Genomic DNA, 23,113 nt, shown 5'->3' with positions numbered 1-23,113 from the left:
TTTCCCATCCCAAAAAAATGTTGGAAAGGGCCTGAAGAGCAGTTACTTCTTATGCTGACAACTGGGAGTCAGGAGAATTTTTAGTAGCAAGCTGTATTTCGGGTCTGTTCACAGCAACTGGAGAGCACAGCCAGGTTTGGGGATTATCATGGGGAAGAGATGTCAATTCAGAACTATTCACACTTGGCTCTGAACATTAAACAGTCCCCAAGCAAACTTGTGAGTGTGGGTATTCTCTTCTGGCCGGACTATTTGTACTTCTCCAGCTCAAACTAGCACAGCTAGTTTTTCCATCATTAAATTCCAGGGAAGACAATTTATTGCACGTAGCATCTTCTCATAAACAGACCAGAGCTAACAGTGCATGCTTAGGAACATTACAAACGCGTGTCCACTTACTGCTGGGAATCTCCAGTCCTGATTTTAGCTTCTCCAGCCAAGACAAGATGTTCATTTCAGTGATGGACTGCTCTGGTGGGAACTTGAATACCTGACCCCCGGCATGAAGGTTCACCCAGATGAGAACTGGCAGTGAAGGCATGGTGGCAAAGTATGCCTTCAGGATGCCGCGTCCCACTGGAGTCTTTTTCCTGTTGGGAAGAGGAGATTCAACTTGCTCACCAGTGGTTTGGCAGCACAACAGGACTGAGAGCCAAGCAAGCACCGAAGCTTGGGGCCACATCCAGCAAAACACACAATTTTGCCCGTAGGATAGCTGTAGAAGCTCACCACCCTATTTATAATCTCAATGCCTTAAGCAAGCTATTAGGGTCCAATGGAAAGGGAGTGGATAGCAGATTAGGTGTTTAAAGAAAACCTCAACCACGAGGAGCTGGGGCAAACTCTGTAAGAGGGTGTGAAATGTTCTCCACCTTCAGTTTTTAAGAACAGGTGGGGCAGGAGTGGGACAGGTCCTGCAGCCCGCTGTGGTTAGCCCCTCTTTGCAGGCAGAGCTACCAGCTTCCTCCAGCCCAGCTGTGCCACTGCAGCAAGACTGCAGCAGGTGGAAAAGCAGGAGTTGATGCCGAGGGCTGTGCTCAGGTGATCAGCCTTTGTGCAGCTGATGGGTGCTTCCCCAAACCTGAGGAGCTGGACAGCAACTTCCCCAGATGACACAGAGAGAGACAAAGAGGATATCGAGACGGAGGGACAGCAAGCCCACAGAGGCGCTGAGCCCTTCTGGAGCTATTTTCAGGCTGACAGTGATGCTTGAGGCCTCAACTGGCTCTCACCATGGGAATGTGGTCCTCTTTCTAGGACCATCCTACTCTTCCCAAGCCAATTGCCATATTCTGCCCTCTTTTGTGGCAATGCCCCTTTGCTCTGACAGAGAACAGCTCTTTCTTTCTCAGGAAGGGAGATAAAAGGCAGATGTGTAGGTGGGGAAGTTCCAGAGGCTCTCGTTTCTTGCGCATTACTGGCAAACAAATTGTCTTCTCTTTGAAAACATGTGGATTCCCCGTTAGCTGAACTTCAGCCCACGCCGCGAGGCGCTTCCCAGACTTCAAAGCACGGTATGATTAAGACAGTGAGGTGTCTCTGGGCTTGAGCAAAACAAACAGAGGCTAAAAATTGAAAACACAACTAGAGAGGGGAAGATTAAAAAAAATCCCCTCTCCTACAACTTTCTATTTCTTAGCTCCTGGATTCATTCTGTTTCTTGAATATTTTTAAGTTTGCCTTACAGAGCTTCTGGCTGTCCCTTCTTCTGAAAACTTATGTTCCCCCAGTCAACAATCACTACTTGCTCTGTTGTGCTTCCTTCTATTTGCCAGTGGAAAATCACCATCAGACACTCCAGGAAGGCAAATTTACTTTTTTCTCCCACATGCAACAAGAATATAAACAACACCAGAGCTGGGGTCAAGCTACTATGTGATATCTTTGAGATCATTTTACTCTACTGAAAATTACTTCTGCAATCAATTAAACATTTATTAATTTTACTTTGTCATGCAATTTTGCAGCTGCCCAGAACACATACTGAATCACTGCTAAATGATTTGACCTCCCAACTCATGATGATTTCAGACCGAATAATCACATTACCAGCTAGTGCTTTCAGTAATTGCAGACTCATTTTTTTCTTGCCCTGAAAGGCTGAAAGTGAGCTAATGGAGAGAAGAAAAGAGGGTTTTACATACTCACAAGTTCAACCAGCAAGCCACAAACGCTTGCTGGGGTCTTCCTTTTGCCAGCTTCAGCATTTCCTTGCTTTCCATTTGACCGATGTCACCATCACTGAACAAAATGAGGAAGGGCTTTCTGAGTTGCAAGTAGTAGGGCAGATTTTGCACAGTGATTTCTGGCTGCAAGACATCAAAACAAGAAGTTGGGGTTTATGGGGAGGAGAGCACAGGTCAAAAATTAGACTTTCTGTCCTTACGCGAGGGGTGCAGGGGTAAGCATGCAGGGGTAAGCAAGGATGTAGTGTCCAAGTAGAAAGCAAGTAGCTTGAAAACAAGTGTGAGTGCTGGGACCTTGGTGCACGTTGGAGGTGTCTACCTCCAACCATGCCCATTGCAAGTCAAGTCTGTATGAGCAGCTGTGCACTCCAAGATGAAGGGGTGTGAGCAGAGAAGGCAGCAGCAAGGCCAGCTCGGCCCAGCTCCATGTCTTATGGCTATAACCAGCCTCTGAAAGGCATGTGCAAGAGACAGGGAGCAGAACCTGTGAGAGGCCAACCCACCACAGCAGGGGGTCTGTGACTATAAGCACAAGCTCAATTGACTCCCAGGGTCTCCTCATACAAGACCACACAGCAAACAGCAGATTTCTGTCCAGACTGCCTGATCCAAGCCATAAAATTTAAAAACAGCATGACAGAAATAATCAGCAACCATATTTATTTTGCCCAGGTCCACACTATAATCAGTTCTACTGCAAATGACCGCAATGGAAAAAGGACATGGGTTTTTTTATTTTACTTACAAAAATGTCCAGCAATTCATATCTGATCATCTGCACCATGTCCCGAGTGCTCTGTTTGGACAAAGTGATGCTTTCCACGCTCTGACCTCCGCTCCTGGCAAGGAGGAGGGCTGGGGGAGACACTGCATATTTACGGGATCTGAAAAAGAGGAATGGTAACAAGAACTGGCTGGGGGATTTGACACGCACCATATCTGCTGAACGCAGAGCTGACATCATCTGAAAAGGAGGATGAAAAGTGGGGACAGGGGTGGAAGGGAGGAAAGGGCTGCTGTCAGAGGCACAGGCACCTGTAGAAGGAAAGGGTCAGGTTCCCCATCGCCTCCTCTTCAGCACCTGTACAGTCCTGATTTGACAGGGAGAGATAGGGCTGATGTGTTCTCTTGTCCCCTTTTGAAACAAGCACTTACCCTAAGACACTAAATACACACACACACAAAGCCAGGATTTTCTTCTGTAAAAAGACATCAGCAGCTAAACGATGGGGAAAATCCAAAACACCACCAACTAAACTATTTGTTGGTGCTTCTCTTTTGTTTTCACACCTAAAGTTAGGTCATCCAAAAACTCATCCAGTGCTTTACCTCCCAAGCCAAAGCAAACAGGTCTTTGACTCCAGCCAAGGGACACCAGCCTACACAAAATAAGCTCCAGAAGATCTCATTCTTGGCTTGGTGAACACGGGTAATTTTGCTGAAGTCCAGCCCTGCGTTAGAGCAACACACATATACTCTTCGAGAAGCCAGCTCATCCTTTGTTCCCCAATGTTCTTCTGGTACAAGGGCTCAAGGGTATTTAAAGAAAAGCTGAGAAGGTGAAAAAAGCAAAAAAAGGAGAAGTCTGAGCAACAAAAGGGAGGGGGTACAAAAAGACGGGAGAGCAATTTTCTGGAAGTCTGAGGAACTTCAGTCCTGAAGGCTCCAGATGTCAGTGCTCAGAGAAAGGGCACAACGGAGGAAATCAGCTGCCTCAACACTTTTTGGGGGGCATCTGTAGTTTGTTTTTCAAAGGCTGCTGGTAATTTTTCAAAAGCTGTGATACCAGAATTGCTGGGGAAGTGAGCGAGGGGTAAAGACATTTTAGACTGGGGAGGTGGGGAGGTGGAAAGCTTTTGATTTCTTTTTCAAAAGTAATCCAGTCCATCTCTTTTCTTTTTTCTCCATATGTGAAAATGCAACACAGACTCAGCCTACTGCAAATGCAGCTCTTAGAAAAGTCTATTACAACCATTTGCCCTTCCCACCATGGTTTGCCCAGGCAAATTAATTTTAGACACTTATTTTAGCAGTTCTAAATGGGATGGAGATTCCTTCAAACATGCTTTAAAAACCTCAGTGTCTAGTGGTTTATAGAATCATAGAAAAGTTAGGGTTGGAAAGGACCTTAAGATCATAGAATCATAGAATCATAGAATCGTAAGGGTTGGAAAGGACCTTAAGATCATCTAGTTCCAACCCCCCTGCCATGGGTAGGGACACCTCGCACTAAACCATGTCACCCAAGGGTCTGTCCAACCTGGCCTGAACACCGCCAGGGATGGAGCATTCACAACTTCCTTGGACAACCCATTCCAGCGCCTCACCACCCTCACAGTGAAGAACTTCTTCCTTATATCTAATTTAAACTTCCCCTGTTTAAGTTTGAACCCATTCCCCCTTGTCCTGCCACTACAGTCCCTAATGAAGAGTCCCTCCCCAGCATCCTTATAGGCCCCCTTCAGATACTGGAAGGCTGCTCTGAGGTCTCCACGCACCCTTCTCTTCTCCAGGCTGAACAGCCCCAACTCTCTCAGCCTGTCTTCATACGGGAGATGCTCCAGCCCTCTTATCATCCTCGTGGCCCTCCTGTGGACTTGCTCCAACAGGTCCATGTCCTTTTTATGTTGAGGACACCAGAACTGTACACAATACTCCAAGTGAGGTCTCACGAGAGCAGAGTAGAGGGGCAGGATCACCTCCTTTGACCTGCTGGTCATGCTTCTTTTGATGCAGCCCAGGATATGGTTGGCTTTCTGGGCTGCGAGCGGACACTGAAGCCAGCTCATATAAAGTTTCTCATCAACCAACACCCCCAAGTCTTTCTCCGCAGGGCTGCTCTGAATCTCTCCTCCGCCCAACCTGCAGCTATGCCTGGGATTGCCCTGACCCAGCTGTAGGACCTTGCACTTGGCTTGGTTAAACTTCATGAGGTTGGCACTGGCCCACCTCTCAAGCGTGTCAAGGTCCCTCTGGATGGCATCCCTTCCCTCCAGCGTATCAATCAAACCACACAGCTTGGTGTCATCAGCAAACTTGCTGAGGGCGCACTCAATTCCACTGCCCATGTCGCTGACAAAGATGTTGAACAAGACAGGTCCCCACACCGATCCCTGAGGGACACCACTCTGTTTTCCAACCGGACATTGAGCCGTTGACCACAAGCCTTTGCGTGCGGCCAGCCAGCCAGTTCTTTATCCACCGAGTGGTCCATTTATCAAATTGATGTCTCTCCAATTTAGAGACAAGGATGTCGTGCGGGACAGTGTCGAATGCTTTGCACAAGTCCAGGTAGATGACGTCAACTGCTCTGCCCCTGTCCATCAGTTCCACAGCCCCACCATAGAAGGCCACCAGATTGGTCAGGCAGGATTTCCCCTTAGTGAAGCCATGTTGGCTGTCACCAACCACCTTGCTGTTTGTCATGTGCCTTAGCATGCCTTCCAGAAGAATCTGCTCCAAGATTTTGCCAGGCACAGACGTGAGACTGACTGGTCTGTAGTTCCCTGGGTCTTCCATTTTCCCCTTCTTGAAAATGGGGGTTATATTACCCTTCTTCCAGTCATCAGGAACTTCACCTGACTGCCAGGATTTTTCAAATATGATGGACAGTGGCTTAGCAACATCATTCGCCAGCTCCTTCAGGACCCACGGATGGATTTCATCAGGTCCCATGGACTTGTGCACATTCAGGATCTTAAGATGGTCTCGAACCTGATCCTCTCCTACAGTGAGCCTAACGTCTTCATTCTCACAGTCCCTGCATTTGCCTTCCAAGGCTTGGGTGGCGTAAGAACCTCAGTCTTCTCCAAATCCAGGGCAGCCAGTTCTCCTGATAGCTTCTGGAGAGGGCCCACATTGTCCCTAGTCTGTCTTCTATTTGCTACATACCTATAGAAGCCTTTCCTGTTATCTTTCACATCCCTTGCCAGATTTAATTCTAACTGGGCCTTAGCTTTCCTAACCTGGTCCCTAGCTTCTCGGTCAATATCCCTGTATTCTTCCCAGGCTGCCTGTCCTTGCTTCCACCTTTTATAAGATTCTTTTTTCCCTGTAAGTTTCCTCAGCAGCTCCTTATCCATCCATGGAGGTCTCCTGGCTCTCCTGCCGCATTTCCTTCTAGTCGGAACGCAACAGTCCTGAGCATGCAGCAGGTGATCCTTGAATATCAACCAGCAGTCCTGGGGCCCCCCTGCCCTCTAGGACTATATCCCATGGAACCTTACTAAGCAGGTTCCTGAAGAGGCCAAATTCTGCTCTCTTGAAGTCCAGGGCAGTGAGCTTGCTGCATGTTCTTCTCACCATCCTGAGGATCTCGAACTTGACCATCTCATGATTGCTACAGCCAAGGTTGCCCTGGAACGTCACATTCCCCACCAGCCCTCCCTGTTGGTGAGCACGAGGTCGAGCATGGCACCTCTCCTTGTCGGCTCCTCTATTACTTGAAAGAGGAAGTTGTCTTCCACACAATCAAGGAACCTCCTGGATTGCTTGTGCGGGGCCGTACCATCCCTCCAACAGATGTCAGGATGGCTGAAGTCCCGCATGAGGACAAGGGCCTGCGAGAGTGAGGCTGCTCTTATCTGTTTATAGAGCGCTTCATCCACAGAGTCCTCCTGATCAGGTGGCCTGTAACAGATCCCCACCGTAATGTCCCCCATTGCTGTTCTCCCTTTGACCCTGACCCACAAACTCTCTGTTGACTCATCACCTGTCCCCAGACAGAGTTCCATACTCTCCAGCCTATCACTGACATAAATAGCAACTCCCCCTCCCTGTCTGCCAGGCCTGTCTTTTCTAAAGAGTCTGTAACCTTCCATTCCAACACTCCAAACACAGGAGCCATCCCACCATGCTTCTGTGATGCCAATGATATCATATGCCTGTAGCCGTGCGCACATCTCTAATTCCTCTTGTTTGTTCCCCATACTACTGCGTTTGTATAGAGGCACCTTAGCCGAGCTCCAAATGAAGCCGACTCAATGGCTGGAGCAGCTGAAATATCTCTACATTGCTCCAAGCACTTATTACAGGTGCTGGCAACTGACTGGGAGTGTTGGGATGGATCGATGCCCCCCTCCCCCAACGCATCAACGGTCATCAATGACAAAGCAAGTGGAGAGAACTGCAGATGATCCATTTTCATGTTCAGCTTATACATAGGCCTTTCAGTTCCTCCATCACAGCACTTATCTGCCTGGAAATAAGAACACTTAGTACAAATTTCTAAGGGCCCCCCCAGATCTGCATTGATGTCTTGGTAAAGAGCAGCAGTAGTGAATGACCACGAACTTTCCTGAGGCCTTCACATGTTGTGAATCCATTGCTAAACTGTTCTTGGATTTATCTGAGCCATTTCAGCTTTTCAAATCCAGCACTAGCTAAGCTTTCCCCTTTCTGTCTGGACTCTCAAGTTCTGCTGTTCAAAGAAGTTGATTCTTACACCTCTGCTCGTGTCTGGGAATCTTCTAAGCTATTAGGAAGATCCTTACCTTCCCTCTCTGTTGTTTTTCAAATTAACTTGTATTTGCCATTGATTAACAATGGTAAAACCCTTGAAAAAAAAAAAAACCAGGGATTTTGAATTTCTCAAACTTCCACAGGTTTTAAAGAGACTCTCTGGCTTGACCATGTCTCAGAGGAGGTAAAGACTCTTGCTCCCTATGTCTAAATACATCAGCTTGTTCAGCAGCCTTGGACACGGAAGTTTTTTATACCCCACCAGAAAAACAACAAATTCCCCACCTCATAGCTAGAGTCTACCCTGAAATCACTCCTCATCTTACTGGTACCAACTGCTTGTATTGTTGCTTTTGACAGCTTTCTATTTATATAGCAGAGGCATTCGATGGGTAATATGAGACTTGCATTTAAATCAAAAACATCTGCAAACAAATACTTGGCAGGAATCTAAGGCATCTGAGTACGTGAGAAATAAATAATGACTTCATTGAAACAATTTCTTCCTTAATGCTTTTTTTTTTTTTCATTATTTACCAACCAAGCAGGTGTTTGCTGAGCAAACAGTTTTGCTAACAACATTCTTTGTATACTCTGTATACCTTTTTCTCTGGGAAGAGAGGACTTACTTAGCTTTCCGTGACCTGGGAGCCACAAATATTTTCTCCTTGAGCATTTAGCAGAAGAATAGTTTTTCTTTTCTTAAGAAGGGAACTGAGCCTGGCTCTTGCATAAGGAATTCCTGTAAGTGTTTACTTTCTACTTACAGTTGAGAAGATGACCAGCAACAGTAGCTTCACCTACAAATCACAGCCAAAATCCAAACTTGGCAGAATGAGTATCAAAAGAAACTGTATTAACTATTCCAACTAAACAGGAGCATGCTGCAGACTGAATGGAGCATGAGGATGGAGGTGTATTCTTGCATCTGTCATTGCTGAGAGAACACCCTGAACTCCTTTGTTTTTATTAACTTCTATCTGCTGGGCTGAGACCCTTAAGGGAGAAAAGTCTTTTAGCTTGAGGGGGGTCAGGTTTTTCACCCTGATGCTGCTGGCTGTGACTTCTTGACCTGACATTGCCCAGTGGTCTCCCACCCCAAAACTGAACAAGCTTTCTAAGACCCAGCCACTGGTGCTTTGAGCACTGTTTGGTTAATAGAGATGTACTACCAAGATATTTGCATTTTTATTCTCTGGGCATACCACAAAATGCCCATGTCTCATCAGACATGCAAGAGATGCATCACATCTGTTAGAAACTAATGAAAACAATTCACTGTTGCATTACTGACTGTTAAACCCACACCTGGAAAACAGGCCGAGGACCTTCTGCGGTTTTTAATTCTGCCTTGACAGCTAATTCCTGATGGAAATGAGATGCCAGGACAAGCTGAAGATTCCCCCTGGATCTGATAAATAGCACTGGAGCACCTCTCACAGCCTACTCCAAAGCATTTTGTCCCTTCTGGTGTGAGTCTTAATGACACAGTTAAGTGCACAGACCGATACATGCTTAGGTTCCATTAGCTCAAATTTGGCTTATAGTTAGGGCTGCAATTGATGCTCTTATCCAACCAGGAGCTGGCCAAAAAAGTCTTAACTTCATTGTTACCATACATGCAGGAGGAAGGCTGCTATATTTCTCCAGCACTTTTCCTCCAGAAAGGGGATGCACCTCTCCAAAGCTCTGTCTGGAAATGGTGGTAATGTCTTGCTCTTGTCAAGGGAAGGGAAACGGGTGGGCACATGTTTCAAGAAAAAAAGTTACAAGGTAAAATAAACTATTGAAATGATAGAGGTTCTTCCCCATCCTTGGCAGTTGCAAACATCTCACAGCCAGATGTGAGTGCCCACCAGGAAGTTGGATGAGACTGAAAGGGTTTAATGCCTTTCACAGCGCTGCAGAAAGGCCGCCTGCTCCACACCAAGGCATAGAAAGACAGCTTTTATTGCAGGGCTTTCAAACCATTTTCCAGCACCTAGACACAATGCCCACCCCACTGCTAGCCAAGAAAGCCTGCAAGTAGTCACCAGCAGCCTCTCTTTTGGCTGCTCTTAGCAACTGGGGGCAGCCATCAGAGCAAAGCTCATATTTACACCTCTGGCTTTGCAGCAATCCCCTTACACTCCTCTTCCCCATCCCCACCTCAGCAGGCACTTTTGCAGCATCAGGACAGGGAAGAGGAGATGAGAAGGTGAAGCGACTGCAGAAACAGGAAAACCAGTAATAATTCATCACTTCTTCCTGATGGAAAGAGAAGGGCAGAACTGGTTTTGTTCCTCACACACTAATCCTAGCTAGTCCTATCATTTTTCCAGCCCATTTTTAACTCCGTAAAAGTTTGGTCCTGTTTGTAGGAGGAACCTGAGATGCATGGGAGCTGGCAGGTTTGAAGGACTGAAAATACCCAGACTGAATTGAACAGCAGGAAGGGAGATGACCGTTCAACAGAGCTAAATGAGTTGACCATGGACAGGCTGCAAATCAGTGGCAGTACTGTGGCTACATCTCCCTTTGGCTGACTCTTGACCAATATTCCTATAGGACTAAGTCAATTGTGGCTGTTTGGGGCTGCTGATAAACACTCAGCATGACCAGTGACACTTGCTCAGGCACTGGCTTTCACTAAATGCAGAATTCTCCCCAAAGGAAAAGAGAAACAACTTACAAAGCCAAGGCATCATCTTCAAAATACATCCCCATCGTTACATGGCCACTTAAGATGTTTCCTGCCTCTTCGAAAGTTTCCCTGGCTGTGAAACAGACAAAGATACAAAAATACACAATAGAAAGAGAAGTGTCATCTTCCTTTTGGAAACCAAATTGCTGTCTGCATACGTAACACCCTCCCACAGCACACTGTCAGTTGGGAACAAAACTACGATTAGAGGCTCATGAGAAGTGGATGCATCTCATGGCCACAGGCCACAGGAGAAGGAGTTGCAGAGGCCAAAAGGATGAGAGGGAAGGTTCCTACTACGAGAACAGTATCTGCTCTTTAGCCACTAGTACTGAAATTTCAAGGATCTGCACGACAGGGGCACTGATGGAGAATAAAATGTCCTTAAGGACTTGAAGTCCTTAAGTGTTCTTAGAAACAGGAGACTAATTATATGTCTAATCTTATAAATCCCAGTGACCTTTTGGAAATGACTGATGATGACTTAACTGGAGTAGTCCTAAGAGCCCAGCAGATAAACCAGTTTCCCCGCAAGTGTCTTTTGGTTTTATGCAGTTCCTCAGAGCAGGCAGTGTCTGTGACAGGCATCCAGATAGGATAGAAGGATCAAAAAGCTAAATGCCTTGCGCACACAGTGTGCTCCATTGCTTTGTGCACCTGCTGCAGCGGCTGTGAGGGTCCACCACTCACATTATAGAGATGGCAAGGTCAAGTAGAGGATGGGGAGGAAAGAACTGGGTTAGGGCTCTCTTGATCTATCACAGCTGAATCTATCTGTGCTGAGAGATGGAGTTCAGAGCCCCAGCCCAGTCCTCTCCTGTCCATCCTCTACTTGACTGACTCTTGGGACTGAGTTTGGGGGTCCTGAAGGAAATGGCCGACGAAGAGGCTAAGCCACTATCCATCATATTTGAGAGGTTGTGGCAGTCCAGTGAAGTTCCTACTGACTGGAAAAGGGGAAACATAACCCCCATTTTTAAAAAGGGAAAAAAAGAAGACCTAGGGAATTACAGGCCAGCCAGTCTCACCTCTGTGCCCAACAAGATCATGGAGCAGATCCTCCTGGAAACTATGCTAAGGTACATGGAAAATGAGGTGACTGATGACAGCCGACATGGCTTCACTAAGGGAAAATTGTACCTGACAAATTTGGTGGCCTTCTACAACGGGGTTACAGCATTGGTGGATAAGGGAAGAGTGACTGCCATCGTCTACCTGGACTTGTGCAAAGCATTTGAAGCTGTCTTGCACAACATCCTTGTCTCTAAACTGAAGGGACATGGATTTGACAGATGGACCACTCAGATAAGGAATTTGCTGGATGGTCGCACTCAGGGTTGTGGTCAATGGCTTGATGTCCAAGTGGAGACAGGTGACAAGTGGTGTTCCTCAGGGTGAGTGTTGGAACCAGCACTGTTCAACTCCTTGTTGGCAACACGGACAGTGGGATTGAGCGCACCCTCAGCAAGTTTGCTGATGACACCAAGTTCTGTGGTGCGGTCGACACGCTGGAGGGAAGGGATGGCATCCAGAGGGATCTGGGCAGGCTGGAGAGGTGGGACAGTGCCAACCTCATGAAGTTCCACAAGGCCAAGTGCAAGGTCCTGCACCTCGACTGGGGCAATACCAAGTACAGACTGGGCAGAGACTGGATTGAGAGCAGCCCTGAGGAGAAGAACTTGGAGTGTTGGTTGATGAGAAGTTTAACATGAGCCAGCAGTGTGTGCTTGCAGACCAGAAAGCCAACCATATCCTGGGCTGCATCGAAAGGAGTGTGGCCAGCAGATTGAGGGAGGTGATTTTCACCCTCTGCTCTGCTCTGGTGAGACCCTACCTGGAGTACTGTGTTTAGCTCTGGGGCACCCAACATAAGCAGGACATGGACCTGTTGGAGTGAGTCCAAAGGAGGCCACAAAGATGCTCAGGGGGCTGGAGCACCTCTGCTATGGAGACAGGCTGAAAGAGCTGGACTTGTTCAGCCTGGGGAAGAGAAGGCTCTGGGGAGACCTTAGAGCAGCTTCCAGGGCCTAAAGGGGCTGGCAGTAAAGCTGGAGAGGGGCTTTTGACAAGGCATATAGGGATAGAACAAGGGGGAATGACTTTAAACTGACAGAGGGGAGATTTAGAGTAGATATTAGGAAGAAGTTCTTTGCTGTAAGGATGGTGAAGTGCTGGCACAGGTTGCCCAGAGAAGCTGTGGCTGCCCCATCCCTGGCAGTGTTCAAGGCCAGGTTGGACAGGGCTTGGAACAACCTGGTCTAGTGGAAGGTGTCCCTGCCCATGGCAGGGGGTTGGAACTGGATGAGCTTTAAGGTTCCTTCCAACCAAAACCATTCTATGATTCTATGACTCCAGAGCTAGTTTATGCCCTTGTAAAACAGCCTCAGTTTTCGGCAGCTGGAACTAAGGCAGAGACAAGCTTTGTGAGAACATGCAAGCCATAGTGCGTGAGCTTGTAAAATACAGTTATAGATCAGAGATCAAAACTGGTGATGCCAAAGGTGCAGTGAAAACGAGGCGGATTTCAGCATCACCTCCCCTACCCCTTCGTATTGAGCAATTGAAAACAATAAAAAAGGCTCTTTGGACTTAAGGACAGTGAGAAACCATACTCTTTGAAGAAGTCAGGTTCTCCCAAGAATTAAGGTTACATCTCAGATATAGCCATGATGTATGTTGCTTTATAACTTAAGTAAGATCTCATTCAGATACTGTTTTGTGTTTCCCATATTGTTGACTGTCATAACACAATTGTCCAGCCCAAGCTCTTGGGACTGCTGACTCAGACCTCAATAGACTGAGGCTGGCTCACAACTGGTCACTTTTTGGTTCTTTGCCTCCTGCTTTCCAGCTACACTCAAAGCCATATTTTCCATTGTGTATCCCTGGAACCACAGGGACCACAAACTTTCATTTACACTATTTTCCTTTCCAAATGGAAGCTTAGATCCTTAAAGGAGTGGCCCATAGAGGGTTCAGACATTGTAGAAAACAACACACATATGACAAAGCTGGTGACACAGCTTGGCTGGTTCATCTTGATATGGAGAAACCACTGTTGGGTAGGTCTGATGTTGGTTTCCAGCTCTCTGGGTTTTGGTTATTTGATTTTTCAGTGCTGAGAGAAAAGCAACCCATAGGACCAGCTGACAAGGACCACCAAGAACTTCACCAACAAACCCCCAACTACTGGAGAAAAGTCCATGGGCAGACCATCAGCCTGCCCTGTGCCACAAGGTACTGAAGGACCCGGAATGAGCAGGCTCACATGCAAACTTTCTGAGAAGAGCCCTTCTCCAGGTATTTAACTTAAACCCTCATTTGAGGCAAAACCTTGTGTTGAAGTGATGCCCTGGAACAGTGCTGGCTGCAGGAATTCTCCCTAAATCAGGACAACCTTCAGCAGAGTCCAGACATATTTGTTTCATTGGGGTCATTCCTGAGGATATATTCCCTCCCCGTCACACTTCCAAATTTTTCTGTATTTTGGGGACTGTGCCAGACCCGGAGCCACGTACCAGCCTTCATTTCTCAACAGCCCACAGCAATGCAGGAAACGCACCCCCAGTCCACACAGCTCCACTTACAGACACAAAGCACTTCTAAAGAAGCTATTTAAATATTTCCTAGAAAATTAGTCCCCCCTGAGAGCTCTCTTAATTTCCCACGGGGCCTGATCATAGGCTACAGCACATGCCTCGAGCTGGAATCCCAGCTGTCTTCCATGACATTGAATTGCACAAGCCCAGCTTCACTGCAGGATTTGGGAACAAGAAGGAATAAAACTGCCAGATGTGGAAGGGTCTACAGCTTCTGCAGAGTTTTTGGAGGCAGGATCTGAGCATCAGCACTTATCCCTCTAGCAGAATGCATCTCATGATCCCATGCTCTTCAGCAGCACCTGTAGCATCTTTGCATGCTGCCTTCACTTGGTTTACACTGATGCTGGCAAGGCCTACAATGGTACCAGAGCTTTGCAGACCACAGGTGTATTTTTAAGCATTTGCTGCATGGTTTAGGACAGTCTTACTTCCAAGTATGCTTCCAGTTTCTGCATAGCAAACAAATTTATCTCCTTTAAATTCTTCACATTTCCAGGAAAACACGCGTTCATTGCCCTAATAATACCATCCACCTCTTTGTAATAAATTTTCATTATGATTTTTCCAACAAGCCTCTTTTAGCTCAGACCCACTGAAGGGCTTCCCAACTTAGTTTTCTGATACTAAGTGTTGGAAAAAACCCAGGGCTTTATTTAACTGGACATCTTATTGCTCTGTTTCAGTTAAATAGAAATTTTAATTTCAGTTAAATAGAAATGGCAATGACATGGCATGTTGCTGGTTCAGGTTAGAGCAGGACTTCTTGCTGTGAGAAAATCATCGGAAATTCCGGATAAGTCTGCAGGCTGATAAGAGCAGCAATGTGGTTTCCCAGACTCTGGCCTGGGTTCAGTGCCAGAACAGCTGGCTCCAGTTTTCTGTTCCCTCAGGTCATTCTGCATGATGCTTGAACACCCACAGGTTACAGGCAGGGAAAGCATCACAGATTTCACCTCCCTTGGCATTTGCGACTGTTACCTCAGACTGTGGATGCCATTCCAGATTGCAGACTGAGTGTGCCCTGAGGGAAGAGGCAATCTTGTGGGCTCCACACAGAGGCGTCTGGAAACCTCCAAGACTCTTGTTTGCGTGGAAGGAAATGAACAACTTCTATATAAGAACGAGCCTGAGCTCACACATCCAGCCAGATTCAGGCAGGTTCCTTCCATGAACCCATCTCACCATCCAAGGTTCTACCATGGGGCTAATCCAGGCTCCACTACTGCAGAGTGGAATATGTGGAATAGAGGGAAGATTTTGGAGCTCAACTGATGAAACCCAGGGAGAAATGGACTAAAGATTTTTCTGAGATCAGTAAGATTTTCTGATATATTTAACAGATTTAGACCCTCCAGAAACAAACAGGCAGGCATATTAGCTGTCAGCTGGCTTGGTGAACACAGCTCAAGTGTTTTCTGGTTGGTTTCAAACATTTTATTTTATGCTTACTTCTGTGCACAGTTGACTTCCTCCGGACCTCCTCATGTGAGAAAGTAGCTTGGTTTGCATTTAACCAAAGTTTACAGACACAATGGAAATTCAGATGAAAAATAGTCTGAAATTTTGATCTTGAGAAAGATTGGGAAATTCTCCTTTTTTTTAATGCAGTAATTCCCAGGGGTAGCTGGTAACTGAGAGATCATGGGGTTGGAAGGTCCTAGCTCTCCACTGTGGATTTCACTGAAGCATGACATGATGTTCCCTTTATTTCCTCTCCCTTGTTAAGATATATGATTGTCAATGAAAAATCACTGTAGTTCTCGGGTCTATTTCCCCGACTTTCAGAAAGGTTATGGAGACCCACTAGATCCTGGACCACAGCTATGGCAAGCAAATACAAATGGCACTGAGCATGTGGCAACAAATGACACTGGAGCAGCATCTGAGTGACTAGCAGCACCCTATGCAGCAGGCAGGGGAGGGAGAACATTACCGCTCCAAGTTTCAGCCACTGGCCAGGACTATACTGACCAAGACTACAAAGTGAGACGATTTCAAACAAGTTCAGAACACTCTTTCCAGCAACTTTGCTTACCATTTCTAGCTGATGTCCACCACTCTGGGGGCTGTGCCCACCTCTTTCAAAGTCCACAAGTGTATTTCATCGAGTTATTCACATTTCCTTCTTTCTGATGCAAGACATTTATATTTTACCTTATTGCTCCTTTGTTTGGTTGGGTTTTTTTTTCAAAAAAATGTTTTGGGTTGTGTGTTGGTTGCAAGGACTGGGACTACCATATTTGGTAGAATATGGAGGAGAAGTCAGCAAGATAACTATCAATCCTATAGTGGAAAGGGCTTTCTTTAAGCAGGAATGTGTTGTGACATGTTGTACATGGACCGCAAGAAGAGGCTGATGGATCTGGGCTTGTTCAGTCAGAGGCTGAAAGGGGGCTTATAAAGAGGACAGATCCAAAATCCTCACAGTAAGGGGCAGGAGATACAACAGGAACAACAGGTACAAACTGTGGCTTGGTAAGTTCAGACAGGACATCTGTAAATATTCTTTCAGAGAAAGGTCAGAAAACGAAATACAGCAGAACTTCCAAGCACCTGGAATCACCCCTCTCCCATCGGGAATAAAGCTGAGTGCTTAACCCACAAATACCACACTAACCTTCACTCGTGGCTGTGCTAAATACTCCTAGAAGCGAAGTGTGGTGATAGGATGACAGCTCAGATGGAAACTCGCCTCTTAAATATCCTTCTGCTTCATCAATCGTGGCAAGCTTCAGAGGGCAGGAAACTCGGCTCCTACAGAAAAGCAGAGAAACAACATGGACTGCCACCTTCTTCCTTTTTAGGATGAAGGGACAAAAGGGCAACCTCAATCCAGCAATGCCTCAACCCAACACGACAACTGTTATCCCTCATTAGAAACAAAAATCAGTCGCCTGGGAAGGAAGGACAATGCCTAGTCACAGAAAGGCACTGGAGCTGGTTATGGGGAAGAGAGAAAGAGCCCTGAGCCAAAGTGGTTGCCCTCAAATCCTTGGGATTCCCATTCTGTCCAAAAACAGCTATTTCCTGACATTGAAAAGCACAAAAAGTTATTAAGCTCATTTCCAAACCAGGTCTGCAATCAGATCTGACATTATTTTTCCAAAAAGGATTTCCATTACACAGGCCGTGAAGTATGCAGAACACCATCTAGCAGATGTGCCAGTCTTACTGTGTGTGGGTTCATTAACAGACACTTACAGCATGATGAAACTGGTCAGTTCTTTGGTTCCCCACATGCCACTGTACATCACTGATCTCTCTCCCTTCTTGTAAATCTTAACAGTAGGAAACTGAGTGACATTCTCTTCTGTGCAAATGCCAGGCCAGTCCCAGCAGTTTACTCGAGAAAGCAAAACCCCCTGAGTTCCTAGAGTGGAAAACAAATAAGTTTAAATAATACAAAAAAATGATAATTAAAAAAAAAAAAAAAACAGGAAAAGAAAAAGAAAAAAGAAATGGTTGGAAAAAAGTGCTTTTTGTTAGCTTTTGTGAATATTATCACATATATTTGTATTAACGCTGCCAGAACTCCTATTTGCTTTGGCATGCATCCTACAGAGCTGGATCCTAGCACACAGAGTGAGTGCAGGTGGGCTACCACTGAGAAACTGCTGCACCATTCCTGGAGTCAAACACTGCTTTGGGTGGGCAGAATGTCAAAATCCAGCCCAGAATACACAATCCCTTTGTGTACAGGCTATCTACCTCTTGAAATCACTCATGGATATGCCTTACAGTTTTGAGCGTAATAGTAACTATTTTTCAGCCTGTGAATGTATTAAATAGCCCAGCAGGTGTGATTGATCCAAACAACAGACCAGGGAGAGAATAAACTCAGGGAAGTGGTAGGTTGCACTTCTCAGAAACAAATTTCCAGAGGCATTCATATCTGGCTGGTTATTCAAAGGGATACCATGAAACCCTGAGGCAACTGTCCAGGAGCATAAAAGGCAGCAAGAAAAGGTACTGGAAATATTTAGGAATAAAGCCAAGACAAAGAAACCATGCAGGCACTCACTTACAGGAAAGAGGGAAGATAAAGCTGGCATGGAGGAGGCTAATGCATTCAAGGCTGTTTACTTATTAAGGTGCCCAGTATTGAAAAGTGTCTGTTCTACTTAAAGCATGAAGCCAAATACACAAGGAACAGTTAAAGGTGATGTAAGCAAGCTAGATGTAATGCAGGCTGGCAGTCTGATGGCATTTGCCCTATCCTACCCATGCCAGGTCCTCATCTCCAAACCACTAGCAGGTACCTTTAAGACAGTAAGAAAGGGGTCTCACAAGTAAGGGAAAGGAAGAGCACTTGCGAACTATAGAGCAGCCAGTCCAACTTTAGTTCCTGGGAAAAGTACAAAAAAAGCTTTTTATGGGTCTCATCGAAGTGATTATCTCAAGGGATTTGCAAGCAGTGAAACAAATGAAGGTTGGTTCTCTGCGTGCTCTCCATGAGCCAAAGACATTCCAGCATGTCCTTATCAGCCTTTCTTTCATCTGCAGGCTGGGCAAAGACCAGCACACACTGCTGCTGTTCCACAGCTGAGCCTGTGCTAAGCTGGCAGGTGAACCATCACTGGCTTCACCAGCTACCTTGGTGGCCAGCCTCGCCTAACCTGCCTCCTACCTACTTGCAGGCTTGACCAAGGACAGCAGGGCTACGTACAGTCCTCAGGCCATATCATCCATGCCCACTGCAGGAATGCTGTATCTCAGAAATCTTCACACCTTCCCTAAATTTGTTTGAACAGGATTCAACAGTCACATGGGAAAGATGGGACGAAACCTAGAGACAAGTACACACATGGAGGCAGACCATCACAAAGTGTCTTTCAGAAACCAGGGTCAGGGCAGGTGATGAAGATTTCTCAAGAGCATGGCAGAACAAAACAGCCAAGCTTTGTTCTCTGTCTGTCCTATGTTTGATTCTGATCACTATTTTCATTACAGGCCCGGCTGATGGAATAAAACACACACGCTGCAAATGATCCCAAGCCCAGAGGGGCAGAAAGCAATTTGAAGGGCAAAATGTAACAACAGCAGCGTTCTGTAATGAGAAGCAGGATGCACACATATCATCAGTGCTGCAGAAGAGGGCAAAGCTCATTCTGGCATGATCTCTCAACAACATCTACAAGACATGGGAGGAAAATGATGCTCTTGTGTGGCAGTGAGACCTCTGCAGAGCCCAGCAAGTCAGGCTGGGAAACATGTTTTTAGAAAGGCTTAAGCAGATGTGAGATACCCTGAAGAAGTTCAGAAGACCTACCTCCTGAGGAAAAACCCAAAGAACTGTGTTTCTTTTGATTGGAAAGAAAGAAACAATAAAATCTAACAATATGTAAGGTCTGTTCTGGAAGTGACACCGAGATGACTCTCTGTTGCCAGCTGGGCAAGGACAAGCAACAACCCATTCCCAGGCAGGGAGGTTTGCCCAGATATTGAAACAAGCTCCTGAGAACCAAGCAGAGCTGAGTCTTTTTGGCAGAGAAGCTGTGGAAGGGTTTTAATCACAGGTTAGAAACATGCCTGCCAGAGATGGGCAAGGCATCTCCACAAACAAGGGTGAAGGCAGAAGTGACCTTAGCATGTGTTTCTATCCCCTATCCCTATGTCCTTGTCATCCCACTGGACCATTTTCTGCAACCCACATTTTAGCCTCTGCTTTGCAGCTCACGTGAGGAGTTTGCTGCTGCTCTGTCTTGTGTCAAACTCATGTACAGACGAAGCAAGCAGCAGCACGGAGTGAAGGGTCTGCAATTCCACTCAGTCAGGAGCTGTCAAAACACTCCATGAGAGCAGAAATGGTTTGTGTCATTCTCCAGGCTCTGAAATAACACCTCAAATTAAAAGCCCCTGGATTTATTTCACACCTCTGATCCAGTATAGCTGGTTCTCCTCATTTCTTAACACATAATCTTGTGTCCTGCCCAACTCTGAAAAATAATGACATGGAAATAGGGCTTTGATGTCTAGTTAAAATTGAGTTGCAAGGCTGCTCTAAGGTCCCTCAAATATGAGTTTTAGTATTTGGATACAACCTTGGGGGATTATGTACCAAAAGTGCTCCAAAGGAGCCCCATCTGGCCTGAGGAACACTTTGTACAAGACGATCGCTCTCCATCCCAATCTGCACCATATTATTAATTACTGAATGAGCAGCAATTTCAGGAGCTGAGTTACTCAGCAATGGACTGTTCAGCCCCTGTGGTCATTGCTGGATGGGAAGAACGGTGAAAGAGGAACACAAGATCCTACTATTCTGTGCATTTAGGTGCTACTAAAACCAGCAATGGCAAGAACCTCTGTCCTAGGGGTCTTATAAAACCAGAACAAGACAAATCATCAGTGCTATAGGGAACAAGAAAAGACAAGAATCCCTTAAACTTCTAATCTTTTTGAGGGCAGGACTGACATTAGAAACAGCTCTCTTGAAGAGCTGGTCCAAAGGCTACAGCATGAAAGAGAAATAAATTACGTATGAAATGCTGCACTTCAAGAGGAAGAATCCAATATGGAACGGGAAACAACTACCCAGAGAGCATCACACAATGGACTCCTAAATCCTTGCTTCAGATTTAGCTTCCATTAATACACTCTGCTAAATCACACAGGTGATTTTCATGCCTTTGAACAACAACTTCAGACTCCTGTCTTTGGAAATCATTGGTCAAGAAGACTCCACAAGCACAGGAAAGGGAAGCAGAACTGTTTTTCATCACTATTGCTTTTCTGAGATATTGGTTTCTTCTCTTCTTTGCAAAAAGGCCAATGACACACCTGAGAAATGCTCAGCACTGTCTCACCTTCACATCCTGTCTTCTTGTCCCAGGGTTGCTGCTTCCAAAAATTCACATCTTGTAAAAGAAAACAATAGCTGCATCAGTTAGCCCCAGCAGCAGTGAGGATGGCATGCTCTTGCAGCAAGAGCAGAAAATGTGCTCAGTTCAGCAAGACAGAGATGCTTCTCTTTCTCTTGCTAGATTGGATCTCTCAACAAAAGGAAAACTCTTGGGCTATAAACTTAATTTTGTGATGATCTGCTGAACATCTGTTCCTGGGTGAGTCATGGGGTCATTCCAGTCTCCAACCTCCTCTATTCTATTGCGCTTGATTTCATATGGCCTATCTTCAGTGCCATTTTGCATAAAGAATTGGCATCAAAAGTGGCACCTGGTTCTGCAACTCAAAATGTGCCTCTAGAATGGGTGATTCATGCCTCAGACAGCCGGTCTTGGCTTCTCAGCCCTTAGGAAGAATGCTCCACCCCAGAGAGCAGACAGGAATACAAGCACTTCTAGGGGAGCTGAGATATTGTTCCAAAGCCAGACCCCATGTTTTATTCTCCTCCTGGCCATAACTGAGAGCCCAGGGACCCCCAGCCTTTTAGTTCTTCTAGTTTCCCTGGTAGCCTGCCTGTGACTCAGGCTCCCTCAGCAGCAGAGACTAAGAACCTCCAGATCCACTAATGCAGCTGTCCTCCATCCTCTCCAAGGCCACAGTCTAGAAAGCAGACTGGAGTCATTCTACAGGTCACATCTGGCCTGGGATTCTTTGGTGGGACCTTACTGATCACAGAGGAAAAGCCCTGACCCCACTCAGTTCATAATCTCTGTTGAGAATCTGCCTGTGGCTGCTTTCATGCACCGAGATTGTTATCAAATGATTAAAAAAACACATGGTGAAAGACTGGCTGTGCAGAATCAGCCAAGGTTTGACCACTGGCTCAGGAAGAGGCTGAGTTTCATCCCCTGACTCTCCCAGGTTGCTCCTCTAGCTGGCCTGACTGCTGGAGACTCTAAAAGAAACCCCAAACCATCAACAACCATAACATTTCTAACAACAACAACTCTCCCTGAGCTTTCCTGTTTATTCCTTGGATTTCAGTCCAGATCAAAGCTGCTGGTGACCTTCCCTTCATGCAAACTATGAATGCAGAACCACTTTCATTCAAATCACAGCACTGTCTGCAGTGTTCCCAGGACGGTTTCTTGCAAGCAACTCCTACTGCATCTGCTTCCCAGAAAGCTGTCTGGGTCCTCTGCAGACTATATACGTGTCCCCACTGCTGAGAGCTCAGCCTCAGTCCTGCTTGCACTCTGCAGAACATGGTGCCAGGTTCCTGGGGAGTGCCATCACTAGGAGGAATGAGCCTTAGTGAAGAAAAAAAACAGAAGGCACCAGCCACCTACAGGGGTGCCAAAACATCTCTCATCCAGATCCATATGACTTCCCCACTGTGCTGCAACGAGCTTGGGATGAAGCCACCTTAATGTCCTCTGCAGCCAGGGGAAGAAAGAGGCACCTCTGGAAGAGATTTTAGCCCATGTAAGGATGATGAATGCGAAGAAGAACCCGCCTCTCCCCATTAACCATAAAGAGGGATTGAGCTGAAGACTTGAATGAAGCTGAACTGAGGCTTACACTGCTCAGAAACTGCTCAGAGGCTCCTGAAGAATCACTCCCACCTGGCTTTACTACCAGACTACTCTATGTGTGCTGTCTTTAAGTGTTGCTGAATCTTGCCGTTGCGTGTTATTTATGGAGTTCTGTGGCTGTCTATGATAATTCCCATGTAATTAAGCCAGTCTCCATGCCCTGAAGGCATCACCATTGTAAATTCTTCCCGAGACCATCCTGCCCCAGTGGATCTGGGCCTGTTCACACCTGTCTGTCACACTTTCCACCAAAACCAGGGCCAGTTACTGCTCCTTTCCAGATCAAGTACTTCCAAGGACAGAAGATCTGATCTGCCACCCAGCACGCTAGTTTGCTGTGCACGAGGTAGTCCACCCCCTTTGTCTGTACAGGCCACAGCTGCACTGCCCTGGTCCTCCCCATGCTCGGGCATTCATCCCGCAGCCATTGTGCCCACCAGCATCACCATCATCCATCACACTGTCACTGTGCCCACCAAGATCACCATCTCAGCTGCAAGGCAGTTGGGCAGCTGGTGTATGCCAATTTACACCAACAACATAAGGCGACTGCAGAAGGCTGCATTCCAAGTCCCATGAGTTTATAGAGGCACAATGAACCACAAAGATTCCTAAATAAGAAACAAAGGACTCTTCCTAAGCAACCTGATGTGGATATGTCTTCCTTAAGAGTTTGAGAGGAAAAAATGAGTATATTCTGGGTGAGAAAGAGAGGTACCATCAATATCCTTCCAGTCTTCCGGT

General features: G+C 46.3%; 1 protein-coding gene across 4 annotated transcripts in view; it reads right to left on the bottom strand.

The window, feature by feature from the left end:
- The window catches only part of TXNDC16 (thioredoxin domain containing 16), a 51,731-nt gene that overhangs the window by 4,667 nt on the left and 23,951 nt on the right, over nt 1–23,113 (bottom strand). For 3 of the 4 annotated variants that reach the window (XM_030484850.1, XM_030484849.1, XM_030484851.1), the window contains 6 exons: nt 17,133–17,301; nt 16,549–16,685; nt 10,318–10,402; nt 2,932–3,070; nt 2,149–2,309; nt 400–590 (listed from right to left, as the gene is read on the bottom strand). In XM_030484850.1, the coding sequence (XP_030340710.1) occupies nt 400–590; nt 2,149–2,309; nt 2,932–3,070; nt 10,318–10,402; nt 16,549–16,685; nt 17,133–17,301 (882 nt within the window). Of the gene's footprint in view, nt 1–399; nt 591–2,144; nt 2,310–2,931; nt 3,071–10,317; nt 10,403–16,548; nt 16,686–17,132; nt 17,302–23,113 lie in introns of those variants that run through there. The other variant, XM_030484852.1, reaches the window with a different exon arrangement.

Source organism: Strigops habroptila, chromosome 4 (genome assembly GCF_004027225.2).
Source record: "Strigops habroptila isolate Jane chromosome 4, bStrHab1.2.pri, whole genome shotgun sequence".
Classification (NCBI taxonomy): domain Eukaryota; kingdom Metazoa; phylum Chordata; class Aves; order Psittaciformes; family Psittacidae; genus Strigops; species Strigops habroptila.
This window is presented reverse-complemented; position numbering and strand designations above follow the sequence as displayed.